General features: G+C 34.0%; 1 protein-coding gene across 1 annotated transcript; it reads left to right on the forward strand.

The window, feature by feature from the left end:
* Positions 1–6,361: 6,361 nt before the first annotated feature.
* On the forward strand, positions 6,362–14,606 carry LOC129310622 (uncharacterized). Its single transcript, XM_054952519.1, has 8 exons — positions 6,362–6,640; positions 7,589–7,657; positions 8,195–8,224; positions 8,924–8,956; positions 12,705–12,775; positions 13,118–13,199; positions 13,989–14,081; positions 14,206–14,606. Exons 1-8 carry the CDS (start codon positions 6,515–6,517, stop codon positions 14,239–14,241), a joined length of 540 nt encoding a protein of 179 aa, XP_054808494.1. The 5' UTR covers positions 6,362–6,514; the 3' UTR covers positions 14,242–14,606.
* Positions 14,607–16,688: the final 2,082 nt, after the last annotated feature.

Consider the following 16,688-nt stretch of genomic DNA (forward strand, 5'->3'; position numbering starts at 1 on the left):
TAACGATCAGGGAAACTTGAAAATGAGACTGCGTTTGAATCAATGCTTCCACGAAAGTAGACTGAAAATACATGAAAAATAGAAAAATAAATTAAATCTCATTAATGAATTAAGAGAAATTTTTATATTAATATTAACCTAAAGTCCTTTTTTTATATAAAAAAAGGAAGGCAAAAGAAAACACAAAGCAAAGTTAGGGAGGTCTAAAGTCCTACCAGGTAAGGGGCATGTTCAGTACAAAGAAATGAAGGCCAGGAAGCAAAGAGAGGGAATGCTTCGCAACTGCATCAGCCTCCTATTTATCTTGATGAGTTATATCTCTTAGATTCACAACCTAACTACGATGCAATAATTCCCTGATCTCTAAGGTAATAGCCTCGATGGAATCATTATCGATAATGATATTTTTCTAACCTCTATCCCAAGTGTACTTGAATATCGTAGAACATGCCCACAATTCTACAGCAAGGGCATCCATATCTTGGAGTCAATACACAAAAGATCCCACTGTCATCCCTTTCTGATCCTTTAGGTTACCCCCATAACCAGTGGCATCTACCATCTTTGAATAAGCTCCATCTACAAACACTTTCAAAATCTCAGAACTATTCTAACACACCTCTTGAGATGTATTCTGCTCATGAGACAATTCTATTGAATTCTTGATCTTGTTTTTCGCATGCACTTAAGAATAGCCAACGCATGCACACTGATAGACTCATAAAGTCCCTCCTTATTTTGGAAAATATGGTCATTTCATCTTTGCTAGAGAAGCCAGCATATAGTAGTGAACCAAGAGTCCTTGCTCTCCCCTATCCACCCCACGTTCTTTGTAAGATTAAGTTTACACCAGTCTCACCTCTCTATAGTAAAGAAGCATCTCACATACTCAGGTTTCACATATTTCTCCCTAAGTTTACAAGCACCAGGACAATCTCTAAGAACGGTAAGAGCATCATCCCTCATGGATTCTGAACACAATGCACTATCAGTCATGCATTTCTGGACTCTCTCTGCGTTTGTCAAGAGACAGTTATCAAGCACCAAGCAGAGGAAATTCTTACACCACTGGGGAGCAACCAATTTTCACATTTTAGATCAGAGCGAGGTTTGAGAAGGGACTTCATTCTCAACTAACAATTATGCCAATTTGACTATAAATTGACCATGTTTTTATGCTTCCAACAAACAATTTCTGTACCATCTTGCCTTATACAATGTTCAACTCCAGAGTGTAAGAGATCCCAAGTTTTCTTAATACTGCTCCATAAGCGTGAACTAGGGTGTTTCCTTTCAATCTTTAGAATAGTATTTGAACCACACTTATATTTACTTCTAACCATTCTTGCCCAGAGATCCTCTTTATTTTTTATAAGTCCCCAACCAATCTTCATTAAAGAAGCCTAATTTTGAGATTACATTTTTTGGATCCGCAGGCCCCTATTCCTTTTGTTAGTACAAACTCCATCTCAAGCCATAGCATGAATTCTCTTTTTCTCTTCAATAGAGCCCCAAAGGAAGTTACGAGTAATCTTCTCGGCATCCTTACAAATAGAAATAGGCAACATCGCAGTCTGCATAAGTTACATCGAGATAGCAGAGAGAATTGAACCTAACATCTATTAACCAATGAGAGTCAATTTTTTTTTTGAAAAATGGGATTGCTCTTAAATCAATGCTCTCATGAAACTAAAATAAAAATATGTGAAAAATAAAAAATTAAATTAAATTTTATTAAATACTTCCATAAAAGTAGACTGAAAATACATAAAAAAGTTAATTAAATATCATTAATGAATCAAGAGAAACTTTCATATTAATATTAATCTAAAATCTATTAACCAATGAGAGTTAATTCTTTTTGCCAATTATATTGAAGCTACAAGATATATATATATATATATATTGATATATATATTGATATATTGATTGATGATGATTGGTGATAATATTGATGATAAAATAAGATGCCTTGAAAAGGAAAACCAAAATATATAGGGAAACACAACAGACACGGATCATGAATAGGAAAATGAAGTTAGTTAATGCTCATGTCTAAGTTGTGAATTACAGTTCAAAATTTAAAATTAAAAATAGGAGAGGTCACAGTTGATTGAACTAATAGGAGAAGATAACTAAATTTTAATCAAGATAAAATGACCAATGACAAGGTTCAAAATTTGATCAATAGAATGTCTTTTTATAAGATTTGTCAATATATATTGATGAATAATGAAAATATTGTTTGAAGAATAATAACTAATAGCTCATAATATTCAAAAATTAAATAAAGATAATAAAGATTAAAAAAGGATTTTGGCCCCAAAAAAAAGGTTAAAAAAGGAAAAATAATGTTTTGGTCCCCATAGTTCACGTAGATTTTGAAGTAGGTCCCTTTCTTTATAATTTATTTGGAATCCGTCTCTACACTATGCATAAATTGCCAAGTTAATTCCTAACATTTTCAACTCGCAGCAAAACCATCCCTGCGATGCTGACTCAGGGAAATGAGTTTTAGAAAACTTTCCAAGTGGCAAACAAATATGGGATGTGGCATTGAGATATCATAAATATTATCTATGAGTTGTCACAACTTGACAACCCTACAATTTCTCTTTTGCAATAGCATTCTTTTTTTTTATTTTCTTTTTTAATAAAATTATTTTCTTTCTTCCTTTTCTTTTTCCTCCTGAGAATGTTCGTTTTCTGCAATGATTTTTTTTTTCTTTAAGAAAAGATAGAAAAGGAAATTAAGGTTATATTTAATTTTAAGCTGTCATGATTAATTTTTTTACCTTATTTTATCATTTATAAAACAATTTATAGAATCTAGACGGTAATTAATATATTTTTATATTGGTAAAAAAATTAATATATTTTGAAAGAATTATATTGAAGTCTTACACAGAAAAATTAATTATTACATAATCCATTAACAACTAAACTAACTACTATTAAAAAATTAATTACTCTAAAGTTCATTAACAATTTATTTTAATGAGTTTAGTACAGTTGTCAATAAACATTATAGCATTTAATTTTTATGTGTGGGACTTGCTTGTAATTCTCTTATATTTTTCTATAAAAACATGAAAAAATCATAATAAAGTCCCATGTCAAATGTATAAATGGTTGTGAGGTTGTTAGCAACTTAATTGTAAATAAAATTTTGAATGAATTGATTAAAATATCCATAATTTACAAAATAAAAAACCACTTAGAAACTCCTTTTCTCTTTTCCTGCCTCTTTTTTTTCCGAATCTTCCTCCTCCTTCTCCTCCTCTTCTGTCAGAAGTAGAGGTGCCTACTTTAATTTGTTTTGACACTTAAAGCATGAAGCAGGCAAGGGATTCACGAGAAAGGTACAATGGTTAATGCTATTTAGTTATATTTGACGGGATATTTAGGTGGACTAGTGTAAGCATGTATTTGATAAGGATGTACCTCAGGAACAAGTCCTAGCAAATTTCATCTTTTTTAGAGATTGCTCGGATTCAAATCTTATTAGGCTAGCCCCTTCTTTGTCCTTTGAGGCCAAACGCTCATGGGTAATTTTCTCAGATAGAAATAATGACTATAAATTGAAAGTGGATGGTTTTATTATCATGAATGTGGTAGCGATCATGGAGGATATATTAGCAATGCTCATGATAATTGGATTAAGGGGTTCAATGTGAAACTTATCAATGTACTAACTGTAGTTGCGGAGCTCCTTGCAATTATCAATAGGTTGAATCTTTGCTAGGCTGAAGGCATACATTTTGTGGATATTTTTTGTGACTGTATTGAGGCTATTTTATTTGTGACCAAAGGATGTGAGGATTCTTACCCTTTTAAAGATATTGTTGATGATGCCTGTCTATTATATCATAGGAATTAGTGTGTATCTATCCACAATATTAATAGAGAATCCAACATCTATGCTGACTTTTTAGCAAAATTGTCTCGTAGTTACTATATCAATAGAGAATCCAATACCTATGCTGACCTTTTAGCAAAATTGTCTCATAGTTTATATGTTAATTTTTGCATCTTTGATCACGGAGGTAGCTGATGAGAGAATCCTACTAGGTGCTACTTCTTTGATGTAATCTCTCTCTTTTAGATATGTTTGCTCTTTTCAACCAAAAAAAATTGTTTTGACTATTATGTGATTGGATTTCTTGAAGCTATGTCAAAAAGACAAAGTGATGGAAGAAGGCCTCTTGGCTAGTTAGAAAATTTCTAGCTTCTCTTTATTCTTCTGAGAGAATAGCAGGGTAAAAGTCCCATTTGAACTTTTCTCTTTCTCTTCCATGTTCTTATCTCTCATGTTTTCTCTTGCAATCATTCTCTGCTTTTGTTGGTGTCAAAAGTGTTGGATATTATAAAATAATTATTAGTATTTGAAAAAGAATTATTATACATTAATTTTATTAAATACTATTTAAATAAATTTATGTTGTAACATATATATTAAACCACATTATTATATGAAACTATTTTTTAATTATGTTAAATGTGTTTTATTGCCTAATCTTTGAGATGTTTGCTTATAGAAGGCAATGCTTGCCACATGTGTTGTGGGGAGCCTCTATGATGGGCTTTCTCTCCTCCTCTATTCCATTACTTCATCAACGTTGATATTGCCTAAGTTGTTTTAAAAATTTTCATTGTTCTATGTCCTTGCTCATTTTACAGGAAGAGTTTATTTAATATTGGGGAGCTGCCATGTGATCAACCCAGTATGATAGAATAACTCTTAAGAGTAGTATTTTCAGGCATGACTTAGACCATGAGTTTACCAGCTTTTGCCAACAAGAAGTTGTGGTTTTCTTGAGTTCTAACGTTTCACCCTTGATGCTTATTGGTTCACCTTTAGTTTTTTCACTTGTTCATTGATCCGAGCTTATGTTTTAGGTTGCTCTCTTGCTTCTGAATTTTCTTGAGAATTTCATATTTGCTTCCCAAGCTTGCAAACGTGGCTTCATTTTCCTTCTTTGGTTCTCACCTTCCCTTCCCCTGTTCTGCCTTAAATTTCTTCTCTCTCGCTCATGCATTTGCGTTTTTAATACCATGGCATGTTCCCAGTTGCTATTCTCTTCTTCTTTGTGGCCTCTCTTGACTCAAGATTTTTGTCTGACCATTGACCCTGAACCTTTTATCTTTCAATATAATCAACCTTTTTAGGAAAAATGTGTGCTCGCTATTTGTCTTGACTCTAAAGTTTTCTAGGAAGAGGAAATAAGTGCTATCCTAAATGATGTATGGTGGCTCGGAGGTTCTTTCTAAATCATGTGGCGCAGAGAAAACATCTTCTTTATCAACTTCACTGATGACGATGACATGCATTTTGTTCATTGTCACGGTCCTTGGGCAAATGACAACTCTCTGCTCATCATCAAACCATAGACTCCTAATTTGATCATGCACAAGTTCAAACTAGACCGATGTCCAGTATGGGTAAAGCTTAGAGCCATTAGTCTTTTCTCCTCTATGAGAAATTAAATACTTGCTTTGGTTCTTTTTATAAGGCTATATTAACTACTTTACTAAAATTAAGAAAAGTAGATAGAATTAGTTCAATGCCCTAAAAAAATAAATTTTCAAAATTATCCTTTGATCAATAGAATCCGTTATATGGAGAGAGAAAGGGATGGAAAGAAAGAGATGATTGCATTTTTTTCAAGCCACAAGTGTTTAATTAAATTTTGTCAGAGGTCTTGTTTTAAAGAGTAATGAATATTTTTATAAGCAGGATTGGAGAAAGTCTTCGATGCCTAATTGGCTTCCCCCTTGCTCGATTATTGTTGTTGTTTTTAACAGTAGTTTTTTGCAACCCAATGGCATCAAACATGGCAGATTTATGTGAGAAGCCTTCCACATTAATTAACACCTCCTCAACTACATGGATTTGGGGACTCTTCACTTCTTTTCCTTTCATTTCCCCAATCTCTACAATTCAAACAATTTTTTTAAATGATAAAATTAATGAATGATAGAAATGGGGGAAATGGAAGGGAAAAAGTGGAGAGACTCCTCTCCCCAACTATGTCTTTGCTTCTACAACTCAATGATTATTTTTTGCTATTTTTTCTTATCATATACAATGTTTATCCTATTATATTGTGTATTTTTAAATTATAATTTTTATTCAAAATATAAAAAAAGATTCATCATTTCCTGATTTGGTCTTTTTTTTTTGTGTGCAAAAATGTCGAGTTTGTGATGGCCCTTTAGGTTTCATGGATAAACGTACCATCTATAAACGGCCCAGTGTTACACGAATGACAGACAGCCCGACCCATGAGGCCCTAAATTTTGCCTCTCAATCCAGAATCAAAATAAAGCGACCTGCTTCTTCGTCTTCGCATTTCGCGCATCTGATCTGGTGAGAGGAGAGTGAACTTCCGCTAGTGCTTTGCTTCTTGCTTTTCATATTTAATCTGTTCTGGGTCTAAAATTGTTCTTTATAGTATTTTCTAGACTTCTAGTCGTTGATGCAAGAGTCTCTTCCGTCTCTGATTCTGAATTCATGGAGAAAGTTTCTGGGCCTGCTGGCCATGCATCAGCCTCTGCTGGAATAGGATCCAGGTACTTTGATTTGAAGAAGTCCTTCAAGTTTGCTTTGCGTTCTTTGCTCACTGCCTGCCCAAAGGAGGTGTGTAATCCTGCTTTTTTTACTCCCTCTTTTTTTTTTTTTAATACGTCCATACTTCTATTCGATTCTCCACTTTCTATGAGAAATTGGAACTGTTGTTTTTAGCATTCCTTTTGTTGCCACTAAAATTTACTGTGCAAATGTCTATTTTGAAGTTATTAAGAATATCGAATGGTCCCAATTGAAATGCAAACTACTTCGAATCTTTGCTTATTTTCTTAAAGAATAAAACGTGCACGAAACACCTTATTTTGGGCTTAGTCCGGCCCATACTGATGCTCTGTATGATTGTTGATAGTTGCGTGCACCGTCACCGTCACTCATATTTACACCTGATGTTCCAGTCTTGTAACTAACATATGGAGAAGTTGATGATGTGTCGAAGGTACTAGATGATATTGCGAACTGGAAGCTAGCCAAACAAAAATTGAAATCTTTTTTCTTAGTTACATAGTAGTTGAAAATTTGAACCATAAATGCCTGATACAGCTCGTTGGCAAGTCATGTGCAAGGCTTAAACCATGATTTCTGGAGTTATGTCCACTCATATTTACAATAAAGATGATGTTTTGGCAAATTATAATGTCATCGAATTGACTTAATCACTCTGCTTTTCTTTTCTTTTTCCTGTGCCTGTGGTATCACCCTAGTTTACTGTTTTATAATAGAAATCTAGGCCAGCATGGCCCATCTAAGGTTGTAACTAGGTTAGATTGTCATATGCTTTTGGAAGATCACACACCTGACACCCCAATATTTTATGGTTTAAATGCTCAACTACAGTCTTCTACTACCGTTGATACTTTGCATTATGTTCAGACTTCAGAGGAAGTGGCGTGAGTTCGTGGCTTGTTACAACATTCTCACCCCCTCCGTTGCATAATTCATCAAGAATCAAAATGGTTATACACTGATACTATGAATTTACGCTGCTGTCTTTATTTATAGGAATTTGACAAAGCTTTTCTGAGATTCACAACTGCTGAAAAAGAATGGCTGCATCGCCTCTATCTTCAGGTATAATCTCTGGATATTAATATAGTTCACAGAAATATATCTCAGAATTGTGTTGGCATTTTTAATTGACTGCATTGTTGTTTCTTCAGTTTCTCATTCATCTATTTTGAATATGGGCCGTCATTGTGCAGGATTTGAATTAGTGCCATAGATATATACTCAGATAAAAATGTACATTGACTTCCTATCTCTGAGCAAATCTTTGAAAGTTCAAGGTGCCACATTGTTGATAGGAAATAACCTGTTTATATTTGTCATCCACTTAATATTAAATAAATAGCTAAGGATATATTTTTTTATCAGCAGGAAATTATATGGGGAAATTTTGTTCACGTGAGGCAGACATATTTTGTAATATGAAATTTAAGGTGTTGGAAGATATTCATTTTTAATATTTTTATTTTAACTTACGAAGAAAACTATATTTCTGGTTCTTCATTTGTTATGCAAATACCCTTAAATTCCCCTTTCCATATCTTAAAAAAAAAAATGATATGTTTGGAGATGATAATCCTTTCATGTCTTCAAACATTTCAGGTCATCACTTCATTGCATGAAAATATAGAGGTATGTAGTGTTTGTTATGACTTCTGACTGTGGTCTTGGTTGGTCAATACCGTGCACAGTAATATTGAGTAGAATTTTGTGTTCCATGACACTGCTAACAAAATTGAATGCTGAAGATGCAGTGTTCATTTAGTTTGTTCCTAAAGGAACTATGGATCCTGTTTGGCCAAGGCAAATTTTTCAGATGCAGCGGAAGGCGTTTGAAATCAAACTTCTTTTGATAGTGTTCTCTCTTAAGTTTAAAGACTGTAAAACATCTCTGAAATTAACAACAACAATTCATTTTGGAAATTGTACTGTACAGTTGTATGATTTAATTTTTTTTTAAATACTGAAATAATGACATTGGCTCTTATTTGAGGCATGTTATTTATTTATTTTTGTTGCTGTTAACAGAGAAATTTATTATGGAACAGCTCCTGTTAGTGTAATTATATACACAATGAATTACTCATGATACTAGCCCACAACCTGACATTTGAAAGCCCGCTGTTATAAAATCAATTTATTAGCAACATTGTACTGCAGTTGCTGATAAAATAAATGTTAAAATTTTTAAGAACGCCATCTGTATAGTGTGCAGCGTGAAAAACAAGTTGAGTGGCTTTTCCAAGAATTTTAGCCATTTATGACTGTTTATTTGTCATTTTTATCTGACAAAGATGAAATCTGAATGCTATGTCAAATCAATTTGTACAGGCTGAGTATGAATCAATCTGTCATGAAACACAGGTATTACCTGGCTTTTGTATCTGTTGTACAAGTATTTTCTCTTCCTATCATTTATGTGCAATCTGTGTTGAAGTTTTGTAGCACTCACATAATAAAATAGGTTTTTCACATCAAAGCTATCATTCTTGGAAATTTTGTTGCATTTGCACATTCAAATAGTTTTATGAAAGTATAAGATGAAAATCTATGCCTTTAAATCAATACCATCAATATATCAATCGTCAATAAATCAATACAACAACAACAACAACAACAAGCCTTTATCCCACTCGGTAGGGTCGGCTACATGGATTGCAAGACGCCATTGTGCTCTATCATTTATCAAGCTTTTAGGAATATTATTAATTAAGAGATCGCGTTCAACAACTTCCAAGAGTGTTCTCTTAGGCCTTCCTCTACCTTTCTTAATCGGATTCAAAGTTATATGTTCCACTCTTCTCACTAGTGCCTCCCTTGGTCTTCTTTGTACATGCCCAAACCATCTCAACCAATTTTCTACCATTTTTTCCTCAATAGGTGCCACCCTCACTTTTTCGCGTACGTGCTCATTTCGAATTTTATCTTTACGTGTATGTCCACACATCCATCGTAACATTCTCATTTCTGCTACTCCAACTTTATGCTCTTGCTGTCCCGTTAGAGCCCAGCATTCACTACTATATAACATTGCCGGTTTGATAGCAGTGCGATGAAATTTTCCTTTAAGTTTATTAGGCACCTTACGGTCGCAAATAACTTCTTTAGCTTTTTTCCAATTAAACCACCCAGCTTGAATTCTATGTGAAATATCTCCACTGATTTCGCCATCATTTTGAATAATGGCTCCCAAATATCTAAACTTTTCCACTTGAGGTATAATTTGATCTCCCAATTTCACTTTCAAATTATTGTCAAATATTCCTTTACCAAATTTACAATATAAATATTCCGTCTTACTTCTACTCAGACGAAACCCTTTCGACTCCAATATCCTCCTCCATAACTCAAGGTTGCAATTAACCTCTTCTCTTGTCTCTGCTATAAGAACTATATCATCCACAAAGAGCATACATTTCGGGATTTCCTCTTGAATATATTCCGTCAAAACATTTAAAATCAAGTTGAACAAATAAGGACTCAAAAATGATCCCTGATGTAGTCCAATCTTTATAGAAAAATCCTTTGTTTGACCACTAGGTGTTCTTATACTAGTTTTTACCCCCTCATACATATCTTGTATGGCTTTAATATAAGCAATTCGTACTCCCTTTTTTTCCAACGCTTTCCAAAGCACTTCTCTTGGTATACGGTCATAAGCTTTTTTCAAATCAATAAAAACCATGTGTAGATCTTTATCTTTACAATGATACTTTTCCATTAATCCCTTTAGTAGATAAATCGCCTCTATAGTTGATCTACCTGGCATAAAACCAAATTGATTCTCAGAAATACTTGTCTCCAATCTCAACCTGTGCTCAATTACTTTCTCCCATAATTTCATTGTGTGGCTCATGAGTTTAATCCCTCTATAGTTAGTACAATTCTGAATATCTCCTTTATTTTTATAAATAGGAATTAATGTACTTCTTCTCCACTCATCAGGTATTTTTTTGGACCGTAAAATCACATTAAATAACTTAGTTAACCATCTCACCCCTTTTTCACCTAAACATTTCCACGCTTCGATAGATATACAATCAGGTCCGTTGGCTCCACTATTTGCCATTTTCTTAAGAGCTTCCTTTACCTCCTTATCACGTATTATTCGATAAAATGACAAATTTTGTTCTCCTTCACCAGTTACTAAATCCTCCAAGTTACTAGATGAATCCTCTCCATCATTGAAAAGTTTAGAAAAATAAGTCTCCCATCTATTTTTAATTTCATCATCTGTAACTAAAATTCTTCCCTCTTCATCCTTAATACACCTTACCTGTTCTAGATCTCTTGATTTTCTTTCCCTACTCTTGGCAATCTTATAAATATTTTGCTCTCCTTCCTTCGTCTCAAGGTTCTTATAAAATTCTTCAAAAGCTTTAGATCGAGCTTCACCCACAGCTCTTTTAGTTTCCTTCTTAGCCATACGGTACCTCTCCCAATTTTCCTCATTGTTATACAAATGTATGGCTTTAAAACAGTTCTTCTTATACTTGATTTTGTCCTGTACACTATTATTCCACCACCAAGACTCCTTATCTCTCGGACCAGAACCTTTCGATTCTCCCAAAACTACTTTTGCAACCTCCCGTATCTTTTTAGCCATATCCTCCCATATGATGTTAGCACTTCCCTGGGATTCCCAAATTCCTTTATCCAAAAGATTTTGCTTGAAAATATCTTGCTTCTCACCTTTTAATTGCCACCACCTAATCCTTGGTGTTACTACTTGTCGACATTTTTGGATTTTACTCATAATACACACATCAAGGACTAGGACCCTATGTTGTGTCATTACAGCATCTCCGGGGATCACCTTACAATTTTTACAAAGTCTTCTATCTGTGTTCCTAACCAAAAGAAAATCAATCTGTGATCTTGAGGCTCCACTTTTGTAAGTGATGAGATGCTCATCTCTCTTCTTGAAATAAGTGTTGGCAATCTTAAAATCATACGCCAATGAGAAATCAAGAAGAGTTTGTCCTTCATTGTTTAGCTCTCCAAAATCAAAACCACCATGCACCCTCGCATACTGACCAGCTTCCCTCCCAACATGCCCATTAAAGTCTCCTCCAATAAAAATCTTTTCACTCTGTGGTATATGTCGAATCAACCCCTCCAGATCCTCCCAAAATAATTCCTTAAGACTGGCTTCTGTCCCGACTTGCGGCGCATAAGCGCTAACAATATTAACAGTCTCACGTTCAATTATCATTTTTAAGGAAATAATTCTGTCTCTAATTCTGCTAACTTCTACAACGTTCTTCTTCCACTCCTTATCTATAATGATGCCTACTCCATTGCGTGCACTTACTTTTCCTGTATACCAAAGTTTGAAACCTTGAATATCCTTAGCTTCGTCCCCATGCCATTTTGTTTCTTGTAAGCAAAGGATATTGATTTTTCTTTGAATCATAACCCCTACAACCTCTACAGATTTACAATTTAAGTCCCAACATTCCAAGTACCAAATCTAATTTTGCTCTTATGAACTAACTTCTTTAGCCGCGTGCGTCCAGAATGACGCGGTAGCCCTTGCTCATTTAACACTACATCCGGGCGCCGATGCAGCGGCTCTAACTCACTTATCACTGTACTCGAGCCATGCAGCGCGTTACTTACGAGTAACGACCTAGCATTAACATTATAACGTCTATTGTCCATGTTCATGATAGATTCAACAAAGTTTTACATTGGCTGTTGATGGCCTAACACAACCCTCCTCCTTTACCCGGTCTTGGGATCGGCTATAAACATAGGCGGAGTTCGTCAATAAATCAATATCAACATGAAATATAAAATTTATAGCTAGCTGCATTGCTCACAAGCTGTGAACAATGCAGTTCGTTCATTAAATTTCATGCAATGCATAAGAGGCCCCTGTTGTTTTATAGTAATTCCTGGTATATCTTGATGTGCGGAACACAGGTCAATTCATTGTTACAGAGTACTTTGGTTATTGTGGATGAAGTTGATATCAGTAGTGATGCTCATTTGTGATTGTTAGGCTCTGGACTGTTAAATCATAACACTCTCTCAGAATTACCGTTTGTATACAGGCATGCATGCTCCCATATTCAATCTTAGTCTGTCATGTTTCTCCCTTTTGTAGGTGGGGGCCACTCTTGATGCTGTAGAGGAAATGGTGGAAGAACAAGAGCTGGATCTTTTGTTCTCAAATAAGTAGGTATTATCTGATTTGATCAGCAATACATGTGTCCATAGTTGAATCAAGATTGATTAGATCATGTTAAGTGTTTTTTCTAAAGTATTTAATTATCATTGTTAATATAAGATTGTCCTGTTTGAATGAATCAATATACTTCTCATTCTAGGAAACAGTAAGTGTAGCTTGAGAGAAAAGTGATTCAGACAACACTGAGGTTCTGTGTAGCTATTCTCTCAGCCTTTGTTTTTACTTTTTACTGTGGGTCTTGTGGCAATAAGTTCCTGCTTGTATTATTGATTGCCATCCCAATCTGTTGATTATTTGAACTCAGTAGAGGAGCTTTGGCACAATTGCAGGAGTAATGTAATGGATGTAGCTGAGGATCTGTCTAACGCAAAGAAGGACGAAATCCAACAGTTGATGCGTATGATACAATTGGTTAGTGTGCTGTGTGGCATTAATGAATCCTCTATTATTTCATCAAACCGTATGCTCAAATTGAATTAAAAATGAGCAGTTTCATGACCATTGGTGATTGGTTGAACTGAATGTTTCTGATTTTTTTATGTCAAAAATTTCATGATTTTTTCTCAGTTTTTTTACCTTCCAACTTTCCTAAATGGATAAAATGCTCACTTTGGGGTTCTTTTTTATTTTGTGTGGATCACTTTCTTGTTTCCTTTTGACACTGTTTTTGCCTTCTCCCTCGTTTCCAAAAGAGGTCTTTTTTGTTTTTGTTTTTGTTTTTTTTTTGGGGGGGTGTTAAATTTGGAAGTGGGACAATCAAAATCTCTCCTTCCTGCTGGCTGCTGGATGCTTGAAATGAAAGTTTCAGTTCATTATTGAGGTGATACTCTTTAATAGCACTGTATCGTGAGTCCAATGCTTAGTTATGCTTTCCACAATAAAAGGTTTTAGTCTTGGCAGCCTCAACTTGGTGAGGTGTTATAAGGCAACCACGTATCAAAAGGCTCGCTTTATTCAAATCACCAAGTTAATAAAACACTATTATCGAAGCAGTGGTTTCTAGAGCTGAATGGAGTATATCTCGAACTTGGAACAAAGCGAACCAAGCTAGGTCACAAAAGTACAACTGGTCTTGAAGATTTTAGAACTGGCTTATGTCCTTGATTCTGGTTATGATGGCCACGGCAGACCCTTGAACGTGTCATTTACTTGTCTTTTGGCCTCATAATCCACTGCTCTAATCGCTGTTCTATTTGTCAGGGAGAGGAACATAATAGTAGGATTCGCACACAATTGCAGCTCCTTAGAGAAGGAAAGCAAGCGATGTCTGGTGCATCAGATGCTATTGAGAAGGTATGATTCGAGTTACATTGTTAGCCAAATAATTCCTCGAAATTTTATTTTCTATTAAGATTTTTTTTTTTGGCTGACATATGGTGGTTCTTTTTCATTTTTTGCATATATGCTTAATTGGCAGTTCAGGAGCAGGAATTTAACTTATGGGGCCAACTGACGTGAAGGGATCTGCGGTACATAACCTCTAAGTTTACATTCTGTTATATTGACTGAAGTTCTCTTGGGGTATCATTGCCCTACGCATTTAAGGCAGTAACCTAGTATGGCAAATCTTAGCGGAGAGATCCCTTGTGAATAGTATCATTATTAAGGCCCAGTGATATAACTGGTTTCTATTGTATTGAAAAGCAAAGATCTTAACATTGCCGAGTATTGCCCTGTGTAAACATCAACGCGTGTGACAGTGACATTGGGTCTTTGTGGTGCCATGGGTTGATGGGCTTTTTAATTAATTGTGCCGAAGCGTATGATACGATGGGTTTCTAGCTCATCATTTGAAATGCAATTTCATGATCTGCTTTATTGCTTGCTTATATATTGACCCTCAGGGAAATGTGTTGAGTCTGACGCATGCCGAATATTGCCAACTTTGGCTCAGCATTGTTGATCAATACCTCAATCTGCATGTCATTCATCTTTAACAGAGATTGATTTTCGGTAAACCATGGTAGAATTGGCTTGGTTTGGTATTTTACTTTTAGAGAGATATTCCCTCTTTATCCTCTTCTTACAATTTTCATATTATCTATAATTATTACTCAAGGTTTTCATCTTCTTATGACTTTGTTCAAAATAAGTTACTCTAGTTTTCGTGTTATATGGAATTGGTTTAGAAACAAAAGGAATTGTTATGTATGGCTATTAATATAGGGCTTTTGGTTTCTTCAATCATCACTAGAGTGAGCAGAGAGATGGCGCAAAACACAGCATTCTCATCCGGCGGTGATTACATTTCAGAATGAAGATTCAGGACCACCTCTTCCAACCACTTTTCCTTCTTTATCTTCCTCATTCTCTTGTCACCACGTTAGCTTTTACGCACCCATTGTTCATATGATAAGTATGTTCTCACACATGCTTCCCTTTGAAAAAATATCCAATCTGATGAGAGCCATTCATCTCCACGATTCATTATTATTACATTTCTTTAGAGAGCCAACTTTAGCCTTTAGTTTATGACGATTCATTGCACATCTTTCACCTTATCTTTCTCTTCTCTTTTGGGATACTGGAGGACAGGCACTTGAAGTCTCTCCTCGTTTCTTCCTCTCCACTTCCCCTCTAATTTCCATCTCAATTGTTAGCTTGAAATTTCAGTGGTTCATATTTAATTTTTTCTAAAATAGTTTTTTTCTAAACTGCCCTGACCAAATTTTAACAGTTATTTATTTTTAAATAACTTATCATTTTATCAACGATTTTATAAAACATTAAATATAAACTATTCAAATTATGATTTGATGATATAAGAAATGAAGAGAAAGTGGAGAGAATCCAAATCCTATTAAAAAGCATGCTTGGAGAGAAGGATCTATTGATCATGAAAAATATTTGTAATTGTTCATTGAAATTATCTACTACACCTGTCATGTTACTCTCTAATCTCCTACTACAAGGTATTTTAGCCACTTTATGTAAATTAAGTAGTAGTTAAGTCATTAATTTTATATAAAAAAAAGAATAAACTTTCAATTTTACACTTATTTAAATAAAAAATTTAAATTTCTCTTATATTAACTTTCATTGTTAAAGGATTTATATAAAAATATTATTAAAAAAATAAGTAATACTTTATTCAGATCTTAAATTAAAAATTATTAATTTTTTTTTAGAATATGTCTTAGAGGGAGTGTATTTTAGATTTTTTCACATTGCTGTCAGGTTCTAACTGTCATTTTCAAACAACCTGGCGCTTTGAGCTTATCGACTATTAACTTTTGTCAAATTTACTTTGTTTTTTTATTAATTGATGTCTTTTCCTGTGTCATTTTCAAGAGGGGGCTAATTGTTAAGAAATTAGGAAAATTTCATTTGAGACCCTTAATCATATTTAATAAAAAAAATAAAGCTCTTTAAATTTTGAAAATTCACTTTAAATCAAAGGTTAAGTAAAATTAAAATGTAGAATGAAATTATCTCATTATCCCTCAACATTTCTCTAATTCTTTATTAAAGTTATTCATCTCCTTACATGATATGATGTTGTTCATTGGTCTATAAGAATTGTTTGTGCCATTATTAAATCTTAATTTTAGTTTAAATATTATAATCATGATAAAATGACTTGATCATTGACATAAAGTTGATCATTAACTCACAAATGTTATTTGTGCCATTACTTAATTTTGATTTTATTTCAAGTGCTTTAATCATAATAAAATAAGTTGTTCATTGACTTACATCAAGTTATTTATTGACTTACAAAAATTGTTTGTGTCATTACTAAATAACTTTATATAGAAAAATGAATAAATTTTTATAAGTTAATGAACAACTTGATGTAAAAAAATGAAAAACTTCAACAGAGAATTAGAGAGGATGGGAGACAATAAGATAATTTTACTTTATATTTTAATTTTACTTTAGTATCCTTGGTCTAAAGAG

Source organism: Prosopis cineraria, unplaced genomic scaffold, assembly GCF_029017545.1.
Source record: "Prosopis cineraria cultivar Desert tree isolate PC_DT_omini unplaced genomic scaffold, ASM2901754v1 PC5, whole genome shotgun sequence".
NCBI classification, from domain to species: Eukaryota; Viridiplantae; Streptophyta; class Magnoliopsida; order Fabales; family Fabaceae; genus Prosopis; species Prosopis cineraria.

Bases quoted from the DNA above. Each gene is read 5' to 3' on its own strand.
- LOC129310622 (XM_054952519.1), top strand. From the start codon at position 6,515: ATGGAGAAAGTTTCTGGGCCTGCTGGCCATGCATCAGCCTCTGCTGGA. The intron at 8,225-8,923 runs GTATGTAGTGTT...CAATTTGTACAG, and splicing joins CATTGCATGAAAATATAGAG to GCTGAGTATGAATCAATCTG. The intron at 12,776-13,117 runs GTAGGTATTATC...GCACAATTGCAG, and splicing joins GATCTTTTGTTCTCAAATAA to GAGTAATGTAATGGATGTAG.